The sequence below is a fragment of the Macaca nemestrina genome, chromosome 2, assembly GCF_043159975.1.
Source record: "Macaca nemestrina isolate mMacNem1 chromosome 2, mMacNem.hap1, whole genome shotgun sequence".
NCBI classification, from domain to species: Eukaryota; Metazoa; Chordata; class Mammalia; order Primates; family Cercopithecidae; genus Macaca; species Macaca nemestrina.
In genome coordinates, this window is record NC_092126.1 from 190,530,060 (window position 1) to 190,555,235 (window position 25,176).

The 25,176-nt window shown below is 34.5% G+C and overlaps 1 protein-coding gene across 4 annotated transcripts in view; it reads right to left on the reverse strand.

The window, feature by feature from the left end:
• LOC105477414 (EPH receptor A3) overlaps positions 1-25,176 on the reverse strand; it is a 357,860-nt gene that overhangs the window by 327,042 nt on the left and 5,642 nt on the right. For all 4 annotated transcript variants that reach the window (XM_071092556.1, XM_071092557.1, XM_071092555.1 and 1 more), the window contains exon 2: positions 10,369-10,433. In XM_071092556.1, coding sequence (XP_070948657.1) covers positions 10,369-10,433 — 65 coding nt within the window. The remainder of the gene's footprint in view (positions 1-10,368; positions 10,434-25,176) is intronic.

The following is a 25,176-nucleotide window of genomic DNA, read 5'->3' on the forward strand; positions in this document are numbered from 1 at the left end:
GACAGGGACTTTCCAATTCTGTATTCCCACCTCCCTATCACTTAATTCATTGTTTATTTAGTTTTTGGGTTTTATTATCATCTCTTTTATCATGAGCAATAGATTCCAGATATATAAATACTGTATAAGTATTTGTAAATATTGAAGATACTACATGTGGTTCAAACTAAATTCCAAGATTACGTGAAATAAATTTGATGACTTGGAATAAATTCCTATGACAAATTTCCAGGAATGGATTTCCCAAGTTGCCAGAGAAACATGTCTTTTCTCTTGCTGTGTGTTTATTGTAAAAATCCAATATTTAAAAATATCAATAGTTATATTAATCATGAATTATGCACAGTGCTGCATTTAGAGGTTGAGATGAACTACAGCCCTGAATCAAGCAGCAGCTGAATATCTTAGTAAGTACTGTATGCCTCATTACATCAGATAATGATTTTCTAACACAGTGATCCCCAAACTTGAGTAGCATCAGAATCCCATGGACAGCCTATTAAAAATCCTATTGCTGGGCTCCATTCGCAGGGTTTCTAATGCATCAAGTCATGATTAGGGCTCAGAATTTTGCATTTCTAACAACTATTGTATAGAAGTTTAAAAGTAACAATTTTGATCTGTTAGTTTATATATATCAAACTGCCTTATTAACAGAATTAATAAAAATAATGTGTAATAATATGATTTTAGATATACTCAGAAAAATCCAAGTAGCCCCTTTGACATTTTTCTTCTTATGTCACATGTAATAGAGATAAATGATTTTAGCAACTCCCAAGGAATCTCATATATTACTTTGGTAATATTTTTATTTATGTAATAATTTTTCAATAAAGTGAGCAGCATATGCAGGAAAAACAGTGATGGTAATCTACACCCTATTAAGGTTTCAGAAATACTTAAGGTGGTTTATATTGTACGCATCATAGCCATTAAGCATTCTCAGGTTCAATGACTATCATTTGGGACTTGGGACTTACATAAAAAGTATACTACACCATAGTTTTTATAGACTAAATTTAATTTCTTTTTTAAATTTTTCGAAAGAAATTAAGCACCCAGAGTGTAATAAGCCTAAGGGTCAAAATAATTAAAAATTTTAATAAAAGAGGCAATATTTTAAATAAGCAAAGCTTTTATGTGAATTATTTTTAAAAATTCTTGTTTTACGTGTAATGGAAAGACACAGTTGAAACTCCTTTCCATCAGAGTATGTATCTTGTTTTTATATCCTTCATACAAAAGAACACTTGGAAGCTTGAAAACATAATGTTTAGGCTGAATATACTCTCTATAAAATATTAAAGGAATAGGATATTTCTTAGTAATGCACAAACCTATTCAGTCTGCCATACACTATTTTGCACGTTTCAACACATTCAATATATAATGAATTGAATATGAAAGCCATTCTTTTAAAATTATAATATGTATATTTTCGGTCACTTTTATTTTAATAACTGTGCATTTCTGACCAGAAAATATGCTAATTTGAAGTTGAACAACAAAACAGAGCTTAGTGTCAAAGTTATTTGTTCTAGAGAAAAAATGTTATCAATATGAAAAACTAGCAGAAGCAGAATTTCGTCTTCTATTTGGAATTTTTAAATCTACTTTAAAAAACAAATAAAGAATGATTATAGCAAACATATGAAATATTTAAACGCTCAAAATAGAAATGAAAATTATTTGACTACATCTTAGCTTTTTATTTAACTTTATAGTTAATATATGTTAGGTAATGATCATAAAGCACAAATAAATTTTTGAGTAAAGCTAGAGGAAATAAAACCCATGCACTTATGTTTCAAGTCTCCTTTGTTTTAAATCCCACTAAGCTTACATCAAAGTAAAAGAAATGAAATAGAGTACATGCCATATTTTTAAAATTCTAATCCAATCTCCCTAAACATAAACACTGTTTTGATGAAGAGAAGACAATTCACATAGAGACATAGTGTTAGCAACAGAAAAATCACTTCTATTTTTTTTAAAGCACCAAGGTAGCATTTTATTTTTAAAAAATTAAATGTTGCTAGAATAAATTCTATCTTATCTGATTTCTAGCACTTGTCCACATTTCCCCTTTTTTTCCAGAGTGCATTTTGTTTCAAGGAAAGGTTCAAAAAAACAAGCCGGTAAGATTTTGCCATGTTTTTCTAACGCAATCAGACATCTTTCCTTGAGAGGTCGGCATAATAGGTGAGAGTGACATACTTAAAATAGAGTCTAGGCAGAACAATTTCAAATGACCAAGAATCACATATCACATATGACAAAAATTTGATGTTCCTGGATTGACTATTCAGTCTATGAAGTAGAATTTGGACTGTGATTCATAAAGGCAGAATCCCAGGTGGTTATCGCTGACACCCAGTTGTCAAAATATTCTTTCTGCATTTAAAACCCCATTCACAAGGCGAAAGCTAGAAATCCAGTTGGGAAGATTTTGTAGAACCTGAACTTCCCAAATAGCAATAATTCTAATATTACAGGCAAGTAACATCATACTGTAAAGTAGAAAAGTAAAGACTTAATTTAGAAAGTATTTTTATTATTTTCATTCCTCTCTATGATTTATTCATTTTAAACAGTTCTATGATTTGCTGAACTGGATTTATTTACAGGATTCTCACTTTTCCCCCCTTGATAACAATCAATATAATTTTCAATATGAAGTTATCTTTATGTAGATTTTTTTTCAGTTAAACTTCAGTTCACTGGCCAGTTGTATTTTCTAGCTACATTTAACTAAATATGTCTGCTAGTACAAAAGACAATGTAATATATTTAATATAGATATATTATAGATTATAGAAGATATATGCGTTTATATATAAGAATTGTACTTAATTTTATGCCATTAAAAGAGACAATGAAATCTCTAAAAGACATTGTTTCAAGTAATATAGTCTAAATTATCAAATTATTTTCAAAAAACAAAACAAAACAAAAATCGATGTCAGCTTTCTTAATTGGCAAAGCTTTTATTATTCATTTAATAATTTTAATTCATGGGCAATTAATATAGAAACTGTAAATGCTAAGAGTTAAGGGAGAATTTCGTGAAATGAGGATTGGCCTCACAGAGCTTTCCTGTGAAAGCCAGAGTTTCCTGGCTGAAATAAAGATCAATCGAATGATTGCATTAATGTATAATTGTAAGCTGTGGATATACAACAAAGGACATGCGTAAGGAGGTAGATGAGCTTATCAGGTGTTATACACTAGGGATGGGGTGAGGGTCATTTAGGAGATGGTGGGGCAGGAGGGTGGCTTGTGAAAAGGTCTCCATGAAGAAGTAACATTTGACCTGAAATCTGAAATATCAATATTTGAGAATATTCTCATCACTAAAAGTTACAAATAAACTACATACCAAATTACTATGTTTTAACTGCCTCAATTATTAAGCTGATGCAAAAGTAATTGCAGTGTTTGCATTGTTGAAATTTGCCATTTGATACTGGAATACGTTCTGAATTAAGTGTGAAATATGTTATACATCATTTTAATGTGCATTTCTCGTTTTGTTTTTGGTAATGACTTATTATTTGCTGTTTTTTATATGTATTTTAGACTATGGAAATGATGTTAGACAAAAAGCAAATTCGAGCGATGTTCTTATTGATGTTCAAAGTGGATTGTAAAGCATTGGAGACAACTCACAACACCAACAACGCATTTGGCTCAGAACTGCTAATGAAGGTACAGTGCAGTGGTGGTTCAAGAAGTTTCGCACAGGAAACAAGGGCCTTGAAGATGAGGAGCGTAGTGACCTGTCCTTGGAAGTTGACAAGGACCAACTGAGAGTCATCATCAAAGCTGATCCTCTTACAACTACACAAGAGGTTGCTGAAGAACTCAATGCTGACCATTCTGTGGTCCTTCGGCATTTGAAGTAAATTGGAAAGGTGAAAAAACTTGATAAATGGGTGCCTCATGAGCGGAGAGAAAGTTAAAAAAAAGAAAAAAAAAAGAAAAAAAAGTTGTTTTCAAGCGTCATTTTCTTATTCTCCGCAAAAATGAACCATTTATCGATCAGACTGTAACGTGCGACAAAAAGTGGATTTTATACAACTGGTGACGAGCATCTCAGTGGCTGGACCAAGAAGAAGCTCCAAAGCACTTTCCAAAGCCAAACTTGCATCGAAAAAGTGATGGTCATTGTTTGGTGGTCTGCTGCTGTTTCGATCCACTACAGCTTTCTGAATCCCGGTGAAGCCATTACTTCTGAGAAGTATGCTCAGCAAATTGATGAGAGGCATCGGAAACTGCAATTCCTGCAGCTGGCATCGGTCAACAGAAAGGGTCCAATTCTTGTCCACGACAATGCCCCATGACACGCTGCACAAACAATGCTTCAAAAGTTGAACAAATTGAGCTACAAAGTTTTGCCTCATCTATCATATTCACCTGACCTCTCGCCAACTGACTACCACTTCTTCAAGCATCTCGAGAACCTTTTGCAGGGAAATCGCTTCCACAACTAGCAGGAGGCAGAAAATGCTTTCCAAGAGTTCATCGAATCCCGAAGCATGAATTTTTATTCTACAGGAATAAACAAACTTATTTTTCGTTGGCAAAAATGTGATGATTGTAATGGTTCCTATTTTGACTAATAAAGATGTGTTCGAGCCTAGTAATAATGATTTAAATTCACGGTCCAAAACCGCAATTCCTTTTGCAGCAAGATTGTATGTGAACTTCAGTCTGTGCAGATTAGATGGAATAAAAACGAAGTGGCATCAGAGGCAATGTATTGGACTCTGAATTGAGAAGAGGTGCCTGCTGAGACTTCACACAACACTGTCAACTTTCCTTCTCCTAAATACAAATTCAAGACCTCGAGTGTAGATTGAGGTTTATGGAGACATGTAAATGAATTTAGCAAAAGAGTTTGAATTAAAGTGGGAGAACCTCAAAGCTTGTCTTAGAATAAGAAATGACATTTATATAGCTCTTTCACATGTATTATATATACACATATATATACTTATGCTCAAATCTCATTTGCTCTAAAGTGATATGACATAGGAATTACTCTAATTCCTTTTTTTAGAGGTGAAAACAAATGTTTTTTCAAGATTAAAAAAAAATTCCTTTTGAGAGACAGAGTCTGGCTCCGTCATCCAGGCTAGAGTGCAGTGGCTCAGTCATAACCCACTGCAGCCTGGAACTCTTGGGCTCAAGTGATCCTCCCACCTCAGCCCCCTGAAGAGTTACAACTACAGGTGAATGCCACAACTCCAGGCTAATTTCTATGTGTTTATGTATTTATTGGAGATAGGGTGTTCTTGCTGTTTGCCCAGGCTGATCTTGAAGCCCTGATCTCAAGTGATTCTCCTACCTTAGGCTCTCAAAGCCCTGGGATTACAGGTGTGAGCCACCTGGTCAGTTTTTGATTAATTGGCTTACATCTGATTATATAATAAGGGGTAGAGATAGAATGGAAATGCAGATGCCTCAATTCTAACCAATGTGCTTAACCTGTTTTACTACTCTATTATTTTTGACATCTTACTAAAGTACCAAAAAAGACAATCTGGAAAATATATATGACACTGTAATACACAATGATAGCCTCCATTTAGAAATTAGAATATTTGAGCAAAGATAAAACATTCCATCCTATCAGGATGCCTTTCATTTGAAAGCATGAAAAATACTAAGAGTGGCTTAAATAACAAAGAAGAGGCATTATTTCACGTAATTCAGTGGTTCAGTGATAACAAGGTTCCATGCTGGTTTCTCTTATGCTCACTGGGCTCTGCCTTTCTAGTCCTGAGAGAAATGCAGCTGCTGCAGACCCAGAGCCTTTATAGAACAAGTCCAAACAGAGGAAATGCTGGGTCTCTCCCTATCTCTCTATCAGGAGGAAAACCTTTCCTAGAAATCACTAGAATTCTGCACCAGCATCATTGGCTTTACTTACACTTGCTTCAACCAATCCCTGCCAAAATAACTATCATGGTCATGATTAGTTCTCAGATGAATCAACATTAAACCCACAGAGTCGCAGAAGGGCCATTTTCCAGTAACACCTGGGAGAGTGAAAACTTGAACAATATCGATGTTTCTTCCATCAGCAAAGAGAATCCAGATATTGGGTGGGCAATCAGCAAGCTCTCTATTTGCCAAAAGAGTGTTTTCATTTAAGTGCACGTTCACTGCTAAGACATCAATAAATATCTAAAGAAACCTTAATTCCACAATTACTAATTCTGATACCTCTATTTTCCACAAATATATATTACTTGTTGCAGACAGTGCTTTTTCTACACTTCCTGAACCCTACCAGTCCTCACCCTCTTCTTATTGGAGTTTCCTTAATTGAGTCATAGCTTATAATTTCTTTGTACTAGTTAATCAGGATATCAATACTATACTAAATGAAAACTGTGTAGCTCGACCTTCCTTGGATCTCTCCTCCAATGAATTTATGTAATGATATGTAGTCTAAGAAAGTTTACATGGTAGATTAACACTATCAATCAATCAATCAATCATCGATCAGTTTAAGTACAATCAATTTAAGAGTCATGTGTAAGCAAAAGACTGTTTTTCTAAGCTGTAACCTAACAATATATAGAAGCTTTGATATGTGTTGATTATTCTCAAAATCAAATATTAATATTAGAACTATTGAATTATTTACCCAAATTTCTGAATAAAATTAAGTCCTGGATTCAAATATCATATTATAATTCATAGTTTATAGGCCCAGAGAAGGTAACTGCTTCTGTCTGCTTTGCTAAAGGCACCAAATATAATGCCAGATAATATGAGTGACAAATAAAACTCTTCCATTGAAAAATGAATTGCTATTCATGACCTCCATAAATAATTTCAGTTTACAAATTTGAGTATTATTTTCATGACCTTCATTTAGAGAAAATTAAAGTTTCATTAAATTTACTCCCAGATATTTATTTGGAGAATTGGTCCAAGGCCTAATAATATATGTAGTATCATATTTCCCTACAAGGTTTTCTCTAAGATATGAAGCACCATTTAAAAATGGAGAGAGAAATACTACTCCCAAGAAAATTACCTAGGCAAATTGCAAAGTTTCATGTATGAATACATCTTTGGAGGAAAAGAAAGAATAGAAAAAGAAAACAAATTATATGAAGGAATGAGTGACTCTTGGCCATTTTCCTCCAAATATATTAATTTTTTAATAGCTCAGGTGATACAAGCATTCCATGAAAGATTCATTTTAAGTTTGAAATGAATCACTGATTTATTTTTTAAAATTTATATTTCAACAGATTTGGAATTCAGAGCTTCTGATGAGAACATGATTGGAAGTTAGAGAAGGAGCTGGCGGTCTCCCAGATCTCCTTAGTTAAGGACAGTTCCTGATGGAATGCTATTATTAATCCCCCAAGTAAGAGTTTCTGAACTTAGGCACTGCCATTTTAGACCAGATCAATCTTCTTTTTAGAGGCTGCCATGTTTATTGTAAGGTATTTGGCAGTACCACTGGTCTCCCCTACTAAATGTAAAAGTGCCTCCTTTCCCCAGTTGTGACAAAAGTCTTCAAACATTGCCAAATATCCCCCCGAGATAAAATAAAAATTCCCTACTCGCTCAAACTGTTAAGAACCACTACCCTAAATCAAGAGTGAGAATTTGCAGTGATTTAATATGGTATAATATTGTTATTATGATTTTTCCCCTTAAGTTTACAGTCATATTTTAGTTATCCTCCAGTCAGATGCACTGCCAGTTATTATTTAATTAATCTGAAAAATAACAAACTCAAAGTCCATTTCCAGCTATTACTTGTCTTTTTATTTTATGAAAAACCTTTCAGCAAGGATATCACAATTGTTATAAGTATCTATTTCCTTTAAAAACAATACCACCACAAAACTAATCTATCCTTGCCGTGTTAAAAATGAGAGCAATAAAAATAATTAATTGAATCTGGAGGCACAAATATTTGTATATGCCAGGCTATTAAATCCAAAACCTAAACTTACCATACAGTATTTTCACCTAATAATTTGGTCGATTTCCCAAAAAAACAGTTGATCTAACGTTTTCTAAACTGCACTATATATTTCCTTATATATATTATGGTTAACAAAATATGTGGGAAATTTAAAGGAAATATACACTACATATCACCACAGAACAATAATTCACATCATTTGATTTTATTCTTTTTTTTAGCTTTGGGGTTCTTAGGTATTGTAAGTTTCATGAACTATTGGGGAGTTTCTCTTTTCTCCCTGCAAATAATAATGATAAGCTTGAAGAGAATGACCAACCATTTTAGGCTATTTTATGCATCAGAAATAAGAAAATCACAGTTGAAAGATCAACAGAGGACAGCAATGAAGAGGAGCCAATGGGTCCGAGTGGGGATCTCTGAGGCAACAGTAAACCAAAGAAGAAACTGAAAACTTTTGACTGTGGAAGCTATAAGAGATTCCTAGGCAACAAAGAGATAGTAAATTGGGCCAGAGATGGGAAATGTGAAGAGGTAATTTATCCAGAGGAGTGTTTTTCAAATTGAATGTGCTAAAGAGTCACCTATTGAGATACAGATTCTGATTCACAATGTCTGGAGAAGGGTCTGGTAGTCTGCATTTCTAATAATCTCCCACATGTTGATGTTGCTGGTTTGTCCCTGTGTCACACTTTACCCAGCAAGGTGCTAAGAACACCCCACTGTCTACCTCCAACATAGATCTAGAAGTAGAAGTGTCAACTCTACCCCATCACATTATCTACGAGATTAACAATGGGGGAATTCATTTCCCCCAACTCTCAATATATAAAAATGTGTTACCACTATACCTTCTTTAAAGGAAAACATCAGCCGGACTGTTGCTGTGAAATATAAGATAATTTCTTGTTTTAAAAAATAAACATATATGTATCTATTAGTTATAGATACTAATATAGTAATATATATACCATATTATATAGTATATATAGTATATAGTATGTATATATGGTATATAGTATACTATATACTAATATATAGTAACTAAACATTACTATAGTTTTTGCTTTTCTTATATCCTGAGGCAACAGGTTCTCTGGTATATTATCTGAAAGAGTCATGAAAAATTTAAATTTCTAAAATCAAATTAAGGTGAGGTTTGACTTTTAGATGATTAGTTTCAAATGAGTTTTCCAGCTCATTCTTGAGTTTCAATTCACTCTTTACGACAACCTAGGCTGTGCTTTTATCCAAATCATTTGATTCCTTTCACACCTCTGGGAAAACCAAATCCTGGCTTACTTCATACTCTCTGCTCTAAAGTAACTAATGAAGGCTTGATTTTAGGTTTTGGCATATTGTCAAAGTCAAGGTGTGTCAGGAAGAGAAGCAGATACAAAGATGACAGATAGATGAAGTATCTCTGATGGAAAACATCCGCTGGTGAAGAAGCTGGTGCTATCATAAAACTGTGTATATTTAGGCACAAAACTCTAAAGACTGAACACCAATACGAAATGGAAGTAATTACAATCTCTTGAAAAGATGACTATCATAGAAGGACAGGAATACATACACTTGTTCCTATGATAAATATTTCAAAATATTTCACGTATTTCACAAGCTATACTTAGAAACAAAAAGGTATGTTGGGGAATTTATTACAAAATTGTGTAGGGAAAAAAGTTTGAGAAATGTAACCCCACCCCCCATTTTTCAGAAAAACTAAAAGAAAAATTTTCTCCCAGAAAAGGCTCATTATAGTCATTTAGAGCACCAAAATACTACACACTCTGTAATTTGTATCTGGATTGATAAAATACCAAAACTATATAAAAAGTTTAAAACTTAAAGGCAGCAGCAGATTTTTTCTAAGTAATATTCCCATTTTTAAACTGATCTAGGCAAATTGTAGACATTTTAAACAAGTAAATTAAGACAATATAGGTTTATAATGTTGAACAATAATTCTACCTACTTGGAAGAGCAGTTACCGAGGTTGATTTTAAAGCTATGACTTTGGAGATTACCATCTCCAAATACAAACTTTCTACATCACCTGAAATTTAGGCAGTCTAATTAATTCACCTATTCTGATCACATCAAAAAAAAAAAAAAAAGTCACTCTTAAATCATTAACATGATGCCAACAATAATTAAACTATTTAATCAATCCATTCAAGCAATTGATAAATTAAGAAGAAAAAAATGTTCAAAATTCTCAGTAACTCCACTGGACACAAATGTCAAGCTGTGCTACTCCATATATTGAATACTCCTATAAATATAATTTGTCACCAGAAGTACAAGAGTTCTCTTTAGAGAATACAATAAATTCATCTGCTCCCTAAGAAAGGTAATGGAGAAAATGATGTTTCCCTTTGATAGTTTATTAAACTCACCCCATGTGATGGATAAGAGATCCAGCCCAGCTCCCCTTGAATTGTTTTTGAATCCAGTAGATTGACTGAAATAAAACACAATACACAAACACAATTAATAACAGTGAATTATTTCTATTTGCTTCTGTTGAGTTCACATTGTCTGTTGTTGATATTGCTCAAAAAACATAACTCTTCCTTTTCATTGTAAGTCTATAATTAGTATAAAAAAAGGGAGTTACAAAAAATACACAGGGAAAGTTAAGAGATCAAAAGTTTCTGTGTCCTTTTAAACTGTTCGCATTTATTTACAAGGATAGGTTAATGTTCAGTACACTGACAATTTCTTACATAATAATTACAGATTTAAAGAGGAAACAATAAAAATGCAAAATAGAAAACAATATTAATGCTAGCATATCAAAATACCTTCAAAAATATTAAATTTGATAAATTTGCATATGATTTCACAATTAATTCATTTCTTAAATATGTTGCTACAGTGAATCAATATATGTTTATTTATATTTAATACGGCACCTTCATATTGTCCCTGGCTAATACTCAACATATTATTCTGCAATGTGTATTTTTTAAAAATGTATTCATTATTTACTTACATGTAACAAACAAAAAGCTTAACTACCAATTTGAGGAGAAATAAAAGTAAAACTAAGTTTTATAATAACACCTGTGTAAAGCTTTACTTATTTAAAGTAGTTATTTTGGCCGGGCGCCGTGGCTCAAGCCTGTAATCCCAGCACTTTGGGAGGCTGAAGCGGGTGGATCACGAGGTCAGGAAATCGCAACCATCCTGGCTAACACGATGAAACCCGGTCTCTACTAAAAATACAAAAAACTTAGCCGGGCGTGGTGGCGGCGCCTGTGGTCCCAGCTACTCGGGAGGCTGAGGCAGGAGAATGGCGGGAACCCGGGAGGCGGAGCTTGCAGTGAGCCGAGATCAGGCCACTGCACTCCAGCCTGGGCGGCAGAGCGAGTATTTTTACTCAAAGACTTTAGTGGTTTTACTCAGAACTTCGTGCTAGTTCTAATGACTTTTCATCGATGTTTGTACACGAAAAGTAAAACATAACATGCATATGATTGCATATATTATTAAAAGAAGATGGAACGTTATTTTCCACACCGAATATTAATTTGTAATGGGTTAGAAAATTAAATATAAAACAGCACTTCAAATACAATTAATAACAAAAGGTTCACTTTGTCTATCTGACCTATTAAATAATGGAAGCTATGATTTTACCTCATCTTTCTTCTAAATTAGAAAAAAAATTCCATGATTGACTAATGGAGGATGTGAAGGAAGGTTACATAAACTCAGCATGCATTATTAACATGAACCAGACCATGAAAATCAATACACACAATAGAAAGGAATCATTTTCAGGGGTTACATATATACACACAGCAAAACAAAATGTAAATACGTACACTGCACAACATGTTCTCATGTTGTTTACAAAATGTTTCCTGATACATGAAAAGCACCATTCTTTTAAAAATAATCTCAAGTAATTTTTTTTTGCAAAGCAAACATTAATCTTTTAAAATGTAAAGAAAATTTACATATCTGATAGACTTTAAAAAATCATTTCAACTATTTTTTGTGGAGGAAATATTAATCTTATAAAATGTTAAGAAAAATAAATTACATATTTGACATACTAAAAATCATCTCAACTATTTTTTGTGGAGGAAATATTAATCTTATAAAATGTTAAGAAAAATAAATTACATATTTGACATACTAAAAATCATCTCAACTATTTTTTGTAAAGGAAATATTAATCTTATAAAATGTTAAGAAAAATTAATTACATATTTGATAGACATTAGATTTCTAAATTTTCAGGTAGTACTAAAATTTTGATTACCTGGTTAGTTGATAAATACATTAGGTGGGTAAAAGTAAGGCTCTTGATCATTACAATGTAAAAGAAATACAATTCTCAAAGTTTGATTCTTTAAGTTTTGCTAGTGAAAGACAAACATAAACTTTACCTTTTACATTATAATTCCTTAATGATTAAAGAATGTTTTCCCAATAAATTAATCCTAATGAGAAGTAACTGTATTTAGATTAAAACAGAAGATAGATAGCCGCTGCATGGATTACATAGTATAATTTCCATAATTGAATTATTTCCCATGATATCAGTTTGGAAATTAACAGTATGCTTAATTATATTGCAATTATCTCTGAAAAATAATTAAAAACCCTCTACCAATTAATCAATGTTATAGATTATATTTCAGATCAGTGTTAGAAAATTTTTGAAAATACAAAAATACTTCCTCACCTTTAAATTAAAGGATATTACCAACATTCATTCTCATAAAAGATATACCTAGTTCAATTGTTAGTTGTTTCATACCAATCATTTAATCTCTCTGAGCTTTATATGGGATTTGCATAGTAGAAATCAGCTTGCCAGTATGCATAAATTATTAGATTATATTTGCAGTGTCCTTGGGGGTTTAAATGGCTTAATGTATCATTGTGTTTAGGTACTAATTGCACATTACTAAATGATAATTATATGTTACTCCACATGCTAAAATCAATCACTAGTTTAATCTTAGTATTAGTAACCAGAGTGAGGAGAAGAAGATGTGGTTATTACATAGACTCTATTTAGTAAATTACTTATTGGAATGTAGGTTATCAGCTAATGAACTACCATATCCTTAAGTTTCTTCTGATAATAAGAACAATGGAAAAGAACTGGACTAATCACATCAGCATTTGGTTTCTACTCAAATGAGAACAAACCAAAATAAGTTAGACCATACAGTCAATTAAAGTAAGTATAGATTAATTAAATTTATTGCATTTACTCAGAAATTAAATTTTTAGTGTACTCCATTTAGCACAAATGAGAAAAACACAATTAGCAGCATTACTTCTGACTGATTCTATTGTCTATCAATTATATCTACCCTGAGTATCTTGCAATGTTGCTGTGATGTTCAAATACCAAAAATATCTTTAAAACCGCCATGAGTTTATAACATGCTGTACAGACTCCCTTCTTGTAAATTTAATACATTAATATTATTTGACAACAGTTCCATTTTGACTTCTGAATTATATTTATAATTCAATTACATGACCTAAATACATGACCTAGTAGAGTAGAATAGTTAACTTCAAAACACATTTTAAAAGCATATAATTTGGATTTATAAAGTCCCTTTTGTTTGTACCCAAATAAAAATAACACCGTCTAAGAATTCTAAGTACTTTAAAGTGAATGGTTACTTAATTGGGACTCCCAGGATACAAACCTCAAATCTCCTGTGATCCATTATAGAACAGTTTGAGTATATAGCATAATTGAGGTAAGAAAAGAAAATGAATGGAATTTCAAAGTAAATCTGTGAGGGATTTATCTGCATACATTGACTCAATGTAACATTGCAATACATACCTTAAACCCCACACTGATACAGGCAAGAACTTTGGTTACTAGAATGCTGTCCCTCTCTAAACATATGTAGACCTGATCATTTCTTTTCAAACGCTAGGATGGACAGGATAGTCTGATGAGTTGTGACGTACAAATATAATACTGTGGACTGAGTTATAATTGCACTAGTAATTGGATAGTTTATTTCAATTGCTGGACAATTTATTTGTCAGACAATAAAATCTGACAAAACGAAAACTTACTTAAGGCTAGATAGGAACATATGTATGACTTCATTCTTTAATGGCTATCTCATGCCAGTTATTTATCAAAGCTGTAAGTTACCCCTTCCCAGATTTCATATTCTAATGATGTGATTGCCATATATTTTTGGTGTGTAACAGAAAACACATTATTTTGTTAATTTTAGAATATTTTATATTCAAAGAACTATATGGCATATATTAACTTTTTTAATGAAAGTGATTTAAATTGGAAATGTTTTTAAATGTCATGATTCTATTTAAGTTAGTAAATAAATAAGTGGAGTTTTTCTGGGCAAAAATGAATTTGGAAATCACCGTCTTACGTATCGATGGATATGGTTCTAGGTTTTTCTTTTACATGTTTTACTGCCTCTAATTGCTTTTAAATAGAGATGTATGACTAGAAGGGGCTTATATTCATGAGAAGGGGAAGGTAATCCTTACTTGGACTGTTGATTTGGCTTTCAGATGGGCACTAAGTTACTGAGATCTGGAAAGAAAGAATGGTGGTTTCTGATGTAAATAAGAAGGTGTAGAATGGAGTAAAGAAGTAAGAACAAAGTATAGTGCCGGGTACAGCACTTTGGGAGGCCGAGGCTGGCGGATCACCAGAGTTCATGAGTTCAAGACCAGCCTGGCCAACATGGCGAAAACTCATCTCTACTAAAAATACAAAAATTAGCCTGCGTGGCGGCACACGCCTGTAATCCCAGCTACTCGGGAGGCTGAGGCAGGAGAATCGCTTGAACCCCGGGGGCGGAGCTTGCAGTGAGCCGAGATCGCGCCACTGCACTCCAGCCTGGGAGACAGAGCGAGGCTCCGTCTCAAAAACAAACAAAATAAAACAAAGCAAGCAAACAAAAAAAGGAACAAAGTATAGAGCAAATTGGCTCAAATTGGTAATAAGTACTTAGGGAAAGGAGGAAACCTGGACGTCATTTCTGCCACTGATTTCTGCTGTTCCATCTCCCCCTCTGTTGGATTGTGGGATTGAGATTCCCAGAGCCATCCTCTCTCTTCCTATCCTGTCCTCTATCACAATGGAGAGACTCAATCAAAAGTCCACTCCTAGTAAAATTGCTCATTAGTATTGGCAGTGTCAAAAAGAATTGCCTATTCCAATAATTTACATCATCTTTTCTTCTTAGTAAAAGGAACAAACTAAGATTTTTTTTTTTTTTTTTTTCAAGTTCTCAGTTACTAAAATAAGGGCTTGAAACAAAGGTTCCCAGTTAGTGAGGGCAGATTAAAAATGTACAAGTTTCTGGAGTTTTGATTTTTAGAGAATTATTAACACATAAAGATTTTTAAAGGACATTTATAAATTCTGATTCATAGTGGCTACTTGTCCACTTAGAAAGACTGAGAATGAAACTAATATTCACACCTTGAAAGATTTTTAAGTGCTACAAACATGCAGATAGTTCTAAAAGGTTTTTAAGATTAAATGCCACAGCTTTGTACTGAAGCAGATCTTTCCAATTATCTAATAATATACCCATAGGCTTTGTGGTAATGCTGTAGTTGCATTTTATGAAACTGAGTTATAAATAATTATTAAACAATCATTTCAAGGTGAACAGTAGGCTTTAATGGCTAAAGAATTTCAAACTCATATAATAATGCACAAGTTTTCTTGTAAAACCTTCAGTTATAAGGGACTTTTATGGCCAAGTACAAATAACTATAAAACCACTACAATAGAAAATAAGCCCATCCTTTGATTACATCTTGTTTTTACTAAAGAGTAATGACAGTTTCTTTCTATGCACACCATCACTGTAATTGTCCCAGCCTCATTTCACAAATACTTATCTTTATCATTTTCATCACTTTCTGTTATAATAAGCAGAATAACTTTGCTCTAGGTTACAGGACTACACAGAGCTCTTCAGTCTGCTTCTAAATATATTTAAATGTCACAAATTGAAGAAAATGATACAGAAAGAAATAAATTTTTTTTCTCAGTGTTATAATTCTCTGTGTAGTTCTCTGGTCAAACATAATACAGAATTAAGAAATCAACAAATATTTTATGATAGGATTCACCAAAACTCAGCTTTTCTGTTTTACTGTATGCACCAGGGTATGACATTGAGAAGTTTAGAGAAGATAGTTTTTCTGATGTACTTCTGTATTGCAACAACTTTTATCTACTGCGCTTGCATATTCTTAATTTAACTGTTCCTGTGGACTTCCTGTTTGTATTTATTTTCTTTCTACCCAAGCATTATTATTCTTTTTTTATTTTATTTATTATTATTATTATTAGTTTTGAGACAGGGTCTCCCCTGTGTCGCCAGGCTAGAGTGCAGTGGCACAAACTTGGCTCACCGCAACTTCTGCCTCCTGGATTCAAGCGATTCTCCTGCCTCAGCCTCCTGAGTAATTGTGATTACAGGCATGGGCCACCACGCCCAGCTAATTTTTGTACTTTCAGTAGAGACGGGGTTTCACTATGTTGGCCAGGATGGCCTCGATCTCTTGACTTCGTGATCTGTACGCCTTGGCCTCCCAAAGTGCCGGGATTACAGGCGTGAGTCACCGCGACCAGCCAAAATATTTTAATAGATCTAATTAGTATTTTATTTCACAGATAAAACATTATAAAAATATTGTACTATAAACGAAGTCAACTATTATGCCTCAAGTGTGTGCAGATAAAAGTTCCTGTAAACTGTGTTAAATTTAGCAGCATTTTCTATCACAGAAATTTTAATTTATGCAATTTTTATCAAATGAACAGCTAAAATTAGAATGTAATTTTTTGTTGTTGTTTGTTTGAGATGGAGTCTCACTCTGTCGCCCAGGCTGGAGTGCAGTGGATGATCTCGGCTCACTGCCAGCTCCACCTCCCAGGTTCACGCCATTCTCCTGCCTCAACCTCCCGAGTAGCTGGGACTACAGGTGCCTGCCACCACGCCCGGCTAATTTTGTTTTTGTATTTTTAGTAGAGACGGGTTTCCCCGCATTAGTCAGGATGGTCTTGATCTCCTGACCTTGTGATCCACCTGCCTCGGCCTCTCAAAGTGCAGGGATTACAGGCGTGAGCCACCGCGCCTAGCTGATGTAATAATTTTTTAAATGCTGCCATGTTAAACATTGTTATGAAAAACCTTTTTTGTCAGGTGGTATTTTAACAACCTGTTTATGTGATATAAGAAGATTTCTGCCCTTAACTTACTCTTTCTCATTAGCTTTTTCTCCTGGGCAATAATTTTGGATTTATTTCTATCAAGATCTTAGTTATGGAAGAAATTGTAATTAGCTGTCTCATCTCAGTCTTTGCCAACAGTAGGGGGAACTCCTTGGAATCAAAACAGAGTCTCACAGTAAGATGAGTCTGTGTTTTTATAACTAGAGTGACTCAGGAAATAACGCAGAACAAAATTCTACTAGAAACTTGGACACTTTAGTAAATGTCAATCCTATGCTGTTTATAATGTATTAAAATTTTCATTTTTCCTCTTTTAATCAGAGAAATATAAAGGTCATATGGATATCAAAACTATTATGGAACAAACAGGTATCAAGATATCAGTAGGAAATGTGTTCTTATAACAAAATAATCCTTTCACATAAATCAGTTGTGATCCTCTACTGCCAGTGAATTTTTAGTACACTAACAGCCTGACTTAAATAACAGCTCTTTGTTTCTCTCCATTGTTAACTGATATTATGAATCATTCAGACAAGTAAAATGCATCTCCCAAAATGTAAGTTTCTAAAACTAGGACATTATTATGTAAACAGCATTTTATTTTTCACAGTTTTGCTTTTTAAAGTGTTCCAGAAGTAATAGAATGACTTGTTTACATCCAATTCAGGGACACCTTTTTGAAAGATTAAAAAGTGAAAAATGAAAACATATTACTCAATTATGAAATACAAATAGTCATTAAGGGAAATAGCAGTTTAAACTACAGCATATGCATTTTGCCTTCACCCCATAAAATCAGTCTATCTTGGTATTAAAAAAATCGTATTATCATAAAATGTAGAATATCGACATCCAGATAGTACAGGCTCTCTCTCTATTCAGCCGGAGTTTGACTGTTGGCTGTGAAAATAGAAGAAGAAAATTGGCTTACAGAATAACTGTAATATAATATTTCCTTTAGAAATAAAATTGTTCCTAGAAGTCCCTTGGATATAAAGATTCAAAATTCTAGCATAGGAAACAAAGAATGTAATGATGAGACAAAAGTAAGTTTAAATTTAAAAACATCCTCTGGATATTTTGGCATCCTCAAACACACATGTGCATATACGTACACATGTATTTGTTTTGAAAGAACCCCACTGTAGAAGAAATTGGTTTCCTGATTAAACAAATTTCTGGAAAACTACAATCAGAATAAAGCTTTGACTTCATCATATTCTGCAGAATATCTGGATTATCTAAAATCTCATGTGTATCATTTATTCTGATCGTGACAATACAAATTTCACTGACATCTACAAACATAGGCACACACACATAAACAAACTCTTCAAGGTTTGTTTTTGGGTCTTTATAACGGTCCACAAAGGATCAAATATGGTACCACATTCTTAGCAGTTTATTTCAAAACACTAGTCTTTTCCCTTACATCTTAGGAGCATGGTGTCAATGGAAAGCATCAACCTCCGCACTGGAATAGTCAGAAAACTTTTACTTTATTGATGAAAGAGATGGTAGAATGCAAATAAAGACCAGTGAGGTATTTTGGGGTAGTGTAATCATAATAGGAATAGCACCTACAGAAGTTTTTTTTTTTTTTTTTTTTTTTTGACGCGGAGTCTTGCTCTGTCGCCCAGGCTGGAGTGCAGTGGCGCGATCTCGGCTCACTGCAAGCTCCGCCCCCCCGGGTTCCCGCCATTCTCCTGCCTCAGCCTCCCGAGTAGCTGGGACCACAGGCGCCGCCACCTCGCCTGGCTAATTTTCTTGTATTTTTAGTAGAGACGGGGTTTCACCGTGTTAGCCAGGATGGTCTCGATCTCCTGACCTCATGATCCGCCCGTCTCGGCCTCCCAAAGTGCTGGGATTACAGGCTTGAGCCACCGCGCCCGGCCAGAAGTTTTTATTTGGTGATGGTTCTATTTTGATATTCAGTCCCGTGTGTTTCCAATATATTCACATGCACTCACACAGAATTTACATCAGTTTAGGTATGTGCTTAATAAGGACTGTTTCTGAATATTTAGTTATTTTGGACATGCTTAAAAATATGTCTTTGTTATATATTCATTTAAATTATTTTTAAAGTTACATGCAGTTAAAAATAATCTGGGTTAAAATTATGCCCAGCACATGAACTTAAGCAAATCAGTTAATCTTCTACTCCTTGTTTTTAGGAATTTATTATTATCTTTTACCTTAAAAAAATTCTCCCTGTCTCTCAGGGACTCTGTTCTGGGACTTAAATTGCCTTCTCCACCAAAGATTCATATCATATTTTTCATAATTCTCATATCTATAACAATTTTTATGTAAGTATTCATTTTAGATTCATTTATCCCATTGAATTTGACATCTTCAAAAGCACAGAGCATTCCAGTCCCTAGCATATTTTTTTTTTCAAACTCCAGTGGGTAACTAATCCTCAGGTAAACAGTTTGATAAATAAACAAACACAAACAATAAATTATTATAATATGAAAGATGACTTATTAATTTGTAATACGAAATTAGTTATATATCAACCTTTTTCTTGACTCGTTTTAATGATTCTTAAACGTGTGTCTTTGTCATTACATTTAGAGTTCCAAAGTTTTCACTAATAGGGTTAGGGTAGTAAACCTACTACAAACCTGGCCAAACATTAAAAAAAAAAAAAAAAAAAAAAAAAAATGCTGAGTTAATTTCCAAAGGATCACCTTTGGAAAGAAAAACTTAAAGAAACATTACTAATTTTATATCTTTTTAGTTTTCTTCCTCTCATTTTATATTTTTTGTGGGAATATTAAAACTTTTAGTATGATTTAGAACATCACTTTCAAAGGTAAGAAAAATTTTCCTTATTCAATGTACAAATGTCAAAGATAAGCATTTGTATCTGAAAATATAGAAAGAAACACCATTGTTAAGCATAGATTAACTAGTTTAGTCACAAGAAATACTACAATTACACGTGGAAATTTCTTTTTCAGAGAACAAGGACAATCAAATCATAATTTAGATCAGAAGTGTCAAGAACACTATAATAAAATCTCTAAGTTTATCTTTTTGAGTTATCTAATGTAAATGAGTATTAACTTATCTACGGTAAACCAGATAGTAAAAGCAAACCAAGAGAAAAATACGAATTCCTTTTTACTGCCTCTTTGAAAATATTTCCAATATTTGGCAGTTACTAGATTTGGTGGTGTTTATAGATTTCATAAAAGAGTAACAATCTACTTTAATTCTAGTTCTGCTTTTCTATGATGCTGCCAGTTCTTTTATTCTGTAAAAAAGCAAAATCTACCATGATCAACTGTGACTTATTTGAGGGGGATTTGTATATAACGCTAGCCTTTTTGCCACCTTTGAATAGTATAGATGATTAGAGGACAGTTGGGGAAAATGAACAAGATTAGATAGTGACAAATAAATCAATGTTTTTGGTTTTTTTTTCATACCACATGTTTATAATTCAAAAAAATAAAATTTTATGCCATAGAGAGGTCAAAAGGTATATATTTATTCATACAATTTTGCTTACAGTTTGGGAATAGCTCAGTTTTGTAAGAGGACAATACTATTGGTGATATAACACACCACACAGTGCTGCAAATGGACTTTTCCTGTTAGTGGTGTTTTGCCTACCCAGAGGATTAGTTAGATAATCCATATGGAAGACATTGCAAATTAGCTTCCCAGACTTTCCCTCAGTGTGAAGACTGCCATCATATGCAATGAAAGAATATATCCCTTTAAAAGCTAAACAGTTTTATCAATTGCTACATTGGGTTTGAAAATCAGGAAATAAATGTATGTTGACTACTAACAAGCTACTCTGTGTTTCCCTTGGTCAATCTGACGTAGATAGGAAATGTTACAATTTCCTGTTGATTGGAAATCAATCAACTTTATCAGAGGCAAAAAGTAAGATTTTAAAGCCTTATATGAGGCAGTTTACACTTACTGGAGCTGTAGAGCTTATTCATCTATTTTTCTTAACTATTAATTGAAAAAAACATACATTAACCTTCTCAAAATGAATGCATTAAAAAAGCAAGAAGAAACAGTTTTGATATTGACTAAATAAACCTCTCGGTAATAAAATTAACCTACAATTATCTATTTGCGCAAGTGCTTTTGAGGCCCTGCTATGTAATCAGTCAAGATTTTTGTCTTAAAAGGGAAGACAGCTCAGTTTGGAGTCTTTAAAGTCAGTTTACATTTGCCTTGATGTGAGAGAGTTCTGAAAACCCAAAGATAAATATAAAAAAAAATCAAATAATAGGGAAATGAGTAACAAATATGAATATAAAAAATCAGGTAATAGGAAAATGAGTAATTGACATGAATTCTCTGGAAGTAAGGGGAAAAAGTTTGTTGCTAATTCTTCACTTTTGTTCATAGAAAACATGCCAATAGCTTGAAAGACTGTCTAACTCTTTGGGAACATAACGGATAACACATTAGTCTTTTTTCTTTTTTTCTTTTTTTTATGTTTCAGTGAAGAAAGCAAGATACTAAAAGCTGCTTTCTGCTTTGGAAGCCTGATGTCATCAATATGCTATTTTTGCTCTTTGCCAGGTTAACAGAATTTATTGCAGCAATTAATCCAAAACATATGTGCTGAAATACCCACATGAAAAATATAATTGCCCCCAACTTAATTTGCTACCTTTCAAAAGCCTGTTTTAGCTACCTTTTCTCAATGGCTACAGTTAAATAGAATACAAGTGTTTTTATGAAAGAAGAGCTAAATCACTAAAATTTATTTTCTCATCTTAAGTAATTTAAAAATTGTAGTTTAAGTGGGGGGAAATTTCCACAGAGACTAAAGTCTACTTTTTGGACCAAGTTCTATTTTCTATTACTGACCTTTAAGACAATTCCAATTGTTAATTAACACTTCATTTTTATTACACATAACCCTAAATAATCACACTCTGGTTATATTGACAATTTCCTCACTATCTGTATGTATGGAATTCTTGACAGAATCTTCTCTCCAGGGTGAGGAAAGGAGGGTTTGAGTGTCAGGAAAGGAGCACAGAGGAAAGAACGTGTGAAGAAAAGTCATCACAGATATTTTTATCTGCTCTTCTGTCTACATCAAATTTCTTTAACTTAGTTTCTTAGTGGGTTCCCCACCCATGCAGATAATCATAACTTAGGAGTGGAACCACTTTACAGTTCCAAAGTACTCTCATTTTTATGGTTTCCTTCAATTTTTCACTACAAATTTCTGATTGTTTCTAAGTTATCCTTGCAAAGTCAGAAGACACATTAGTACAGTCACTGGGATTAAGGTTGAGAAGCTAGTGCTTTTCCTGACAAGGATGCCTCCCTAGTTCATAGGCGTTTGTGTCTAGAAGAAAACATGTGAGGTTAAAATCAAAAGACAAAGACAAGAGAGAGGGCTTGGCTTAGTTACTACTTTATTAGGATCCATTTTTCTCAGTTTCCTCAGTTTAACAATGGGAAATGTCACATTACCTATTTTAGGGCTACTTTAACGATGAAATGAGGTTCAGTAAGTCATGAATGATAATGTACGGGAAAAATCTGTTTGCCAGCAGAACGATGAACAATTATTTTCTCAATGTTGAACATGGTACTGAGGATATATTAGTCTTGAAGTCTACAGGATTTAACAATACCATCTTTTATGAAAAACACTGAAGTTCTAACACAGCCACAGAGCATCAGGATCATCCAACCACCAACCTATATCGATAGCACAGCTCCCAAAACCCTCTCTGGTCCATTCCCTGTTTACTCCCAATATTGGAAGAGGAAAAATCCTGTTTTAATAAAACTGTATCAGTCACACACGGGTTTTGGGAGAACACAGACAACTTTTGAATATGCACAGGGGCAAAGTTTACGGACACCCTCTCAGCAATTACTAGGGGCCTAACAGGTGGCATTAGCAGGTAGTTTTAAAGAAAATTTTTCTAAAAAATAAATTTCTTCATTTGAGTCTAGCGACACCAAAAGAGTTGAATGTCCAAAAGATGAAGAAATAGTAAAGGGATAGTGTTAGAAATCAGCAAGCTGGACAACAGGGCGTATGAGGCAACTCCTGTGAGTCTCAACCAAGCGCACCCAGTACGAGATGCTTTCTCAATCCTGCAGCGAACCTTGCAGAATATCTCCTTCCCTTGGCTGTCACCTGGTGAACCCATGAAAACGGATGGAAAAGAGACACAGCACTTCCAAACATCAAACTGAAAAGCCTAGCTGACAGCAATGTAAAAGGCGGCAGGACGATGGTAGATCCTGAATCAAAGTCTATTCCTCAGGTCAGGACCTGCCAGACCCGTCCAAGGCGCACGGACTCTGGCGTCTTCCTGACGCCCGGGTAAGAAGGGTCCAGGTGTTAAGAAGGACGCCGTGCTCTCCCAGTGCCAGCAGATCCCAGGCAGCAGGCAGAGGGCGCACGTTTGCCTCTCGCGCGCTCCAGTCTCCTCCTGGCGCTGGTGTTCGCGTAACTTTGCACCTTCGCGCTCTGCTAGCTGCAGCCTGCATCGCAGCGCCTACACCGTCCGCCCGGAGGCAGAAACCCGGAGCAAAAGAGCATCAGACTGCGCTCGCCCACCCACCCTACCCCGGGACGGAGGCCGTGGCACCCTGGTCGCGCTCCGGGAACTGACTTTGGCAGCCAGGAGCGGAGAGTCTCTTGCACAAAGAACCCGCTGGCCTCCAGAGGGCTGGGACTGCTTTACCCGCACCCCGAGATGTGTTTTTCTTTTTCTTTTTTTCAAATCTCATCTTTAATTTGATGCAGAGTGAGTAAGCAGTGAACTGTTGAGAGACACGGTTGTTTTCCAATGAGCCTGGACCTAGCGGAGAATAGTTTGTGGTTAAGGCAACCCTGACGGTGGGTGTGGTGGCAGCAAGGAGCACTTGCTCATCTCCCTGTTGCCACATTACTGTCTCTACCCGTACAGCTCTGCTTTGTGCTAAAATTTCGCAGGACACACTTTTGTAATTTAATGAAGATTGCTTTATTAAATGTGGGAAGTGTAGGGCGAAGAAAAAGGAAGGCAGTATCCCCTTCTGTGGCCACTCCTGTCCATGGCGAGGAGTATTCACAACAGTTTGTTTGTGCAGTGCTGCCACTTGCTTTCCTCCTCCTTCCTCACCTATTATTCTCACTTCACCATGCTGGTTTGGATTATGTGGATTTTCACCCTTTGCTTTGACTGGAACAGCGGGACATGATTTAGAAAATGAAGGGTTGGGGGATGTCCACACTCAGGGCTTCCAGTTTAATAACATCACTCCAAGTTTGAAGCTTTATTTGCTGAACTGGTTTTGACTCCATCCACCCCTCCACATGCATTCGTCCAGACATTCAAAGGGGGAAGCATTTTAGCATTTTTTGGCTGACACTCTTAAAACTTTCCTGGATAAAATATTTTCTTCTGGGAAACAATTAGAAGTGTGTAAACTTGAGAAGAGAAACAAAGAAATGCAGCCCCCCCCCCCCCCCAACCCCAACCCCATTTTAAGTGTGCGGGGTTTTTAGGGATTTAATAAAAATTGATTAACCAGATGTTTTATGTGATAAATGTCTTTCTTTTAAGCAAATGATTTATATATTAACATTGGCTTTAAAACCTTTTCTCTACTTCTCCAGTTTTCTAATCAACTTTTAAAATTTTCACTTGCAAAAACTTTTTGTAAACGACAACCCTCCCCTGTCCCCTTTTTTTTTTTTTTTTTTTTACAAAGGAAGCTGGTAGGAGGCAAACTAAAACTTGCTGACTTTCAGACTTTTCCTGGAGAAAACCTCCTGCCAGGTTCCAAGAACTACCTGATACCAAGCAGCTGGGAACAGACTTAATGAAATCAAGCAAGTGGCGCACGTGTATCCACACCCTGAACACGTTGAGGGATGTCTTCCTAGGGGGATTGATTTGTGACTTGGAAGACTTCGCATTTTATAAATGTCACAATATTGCTTTTACTAATATTTCTAAAG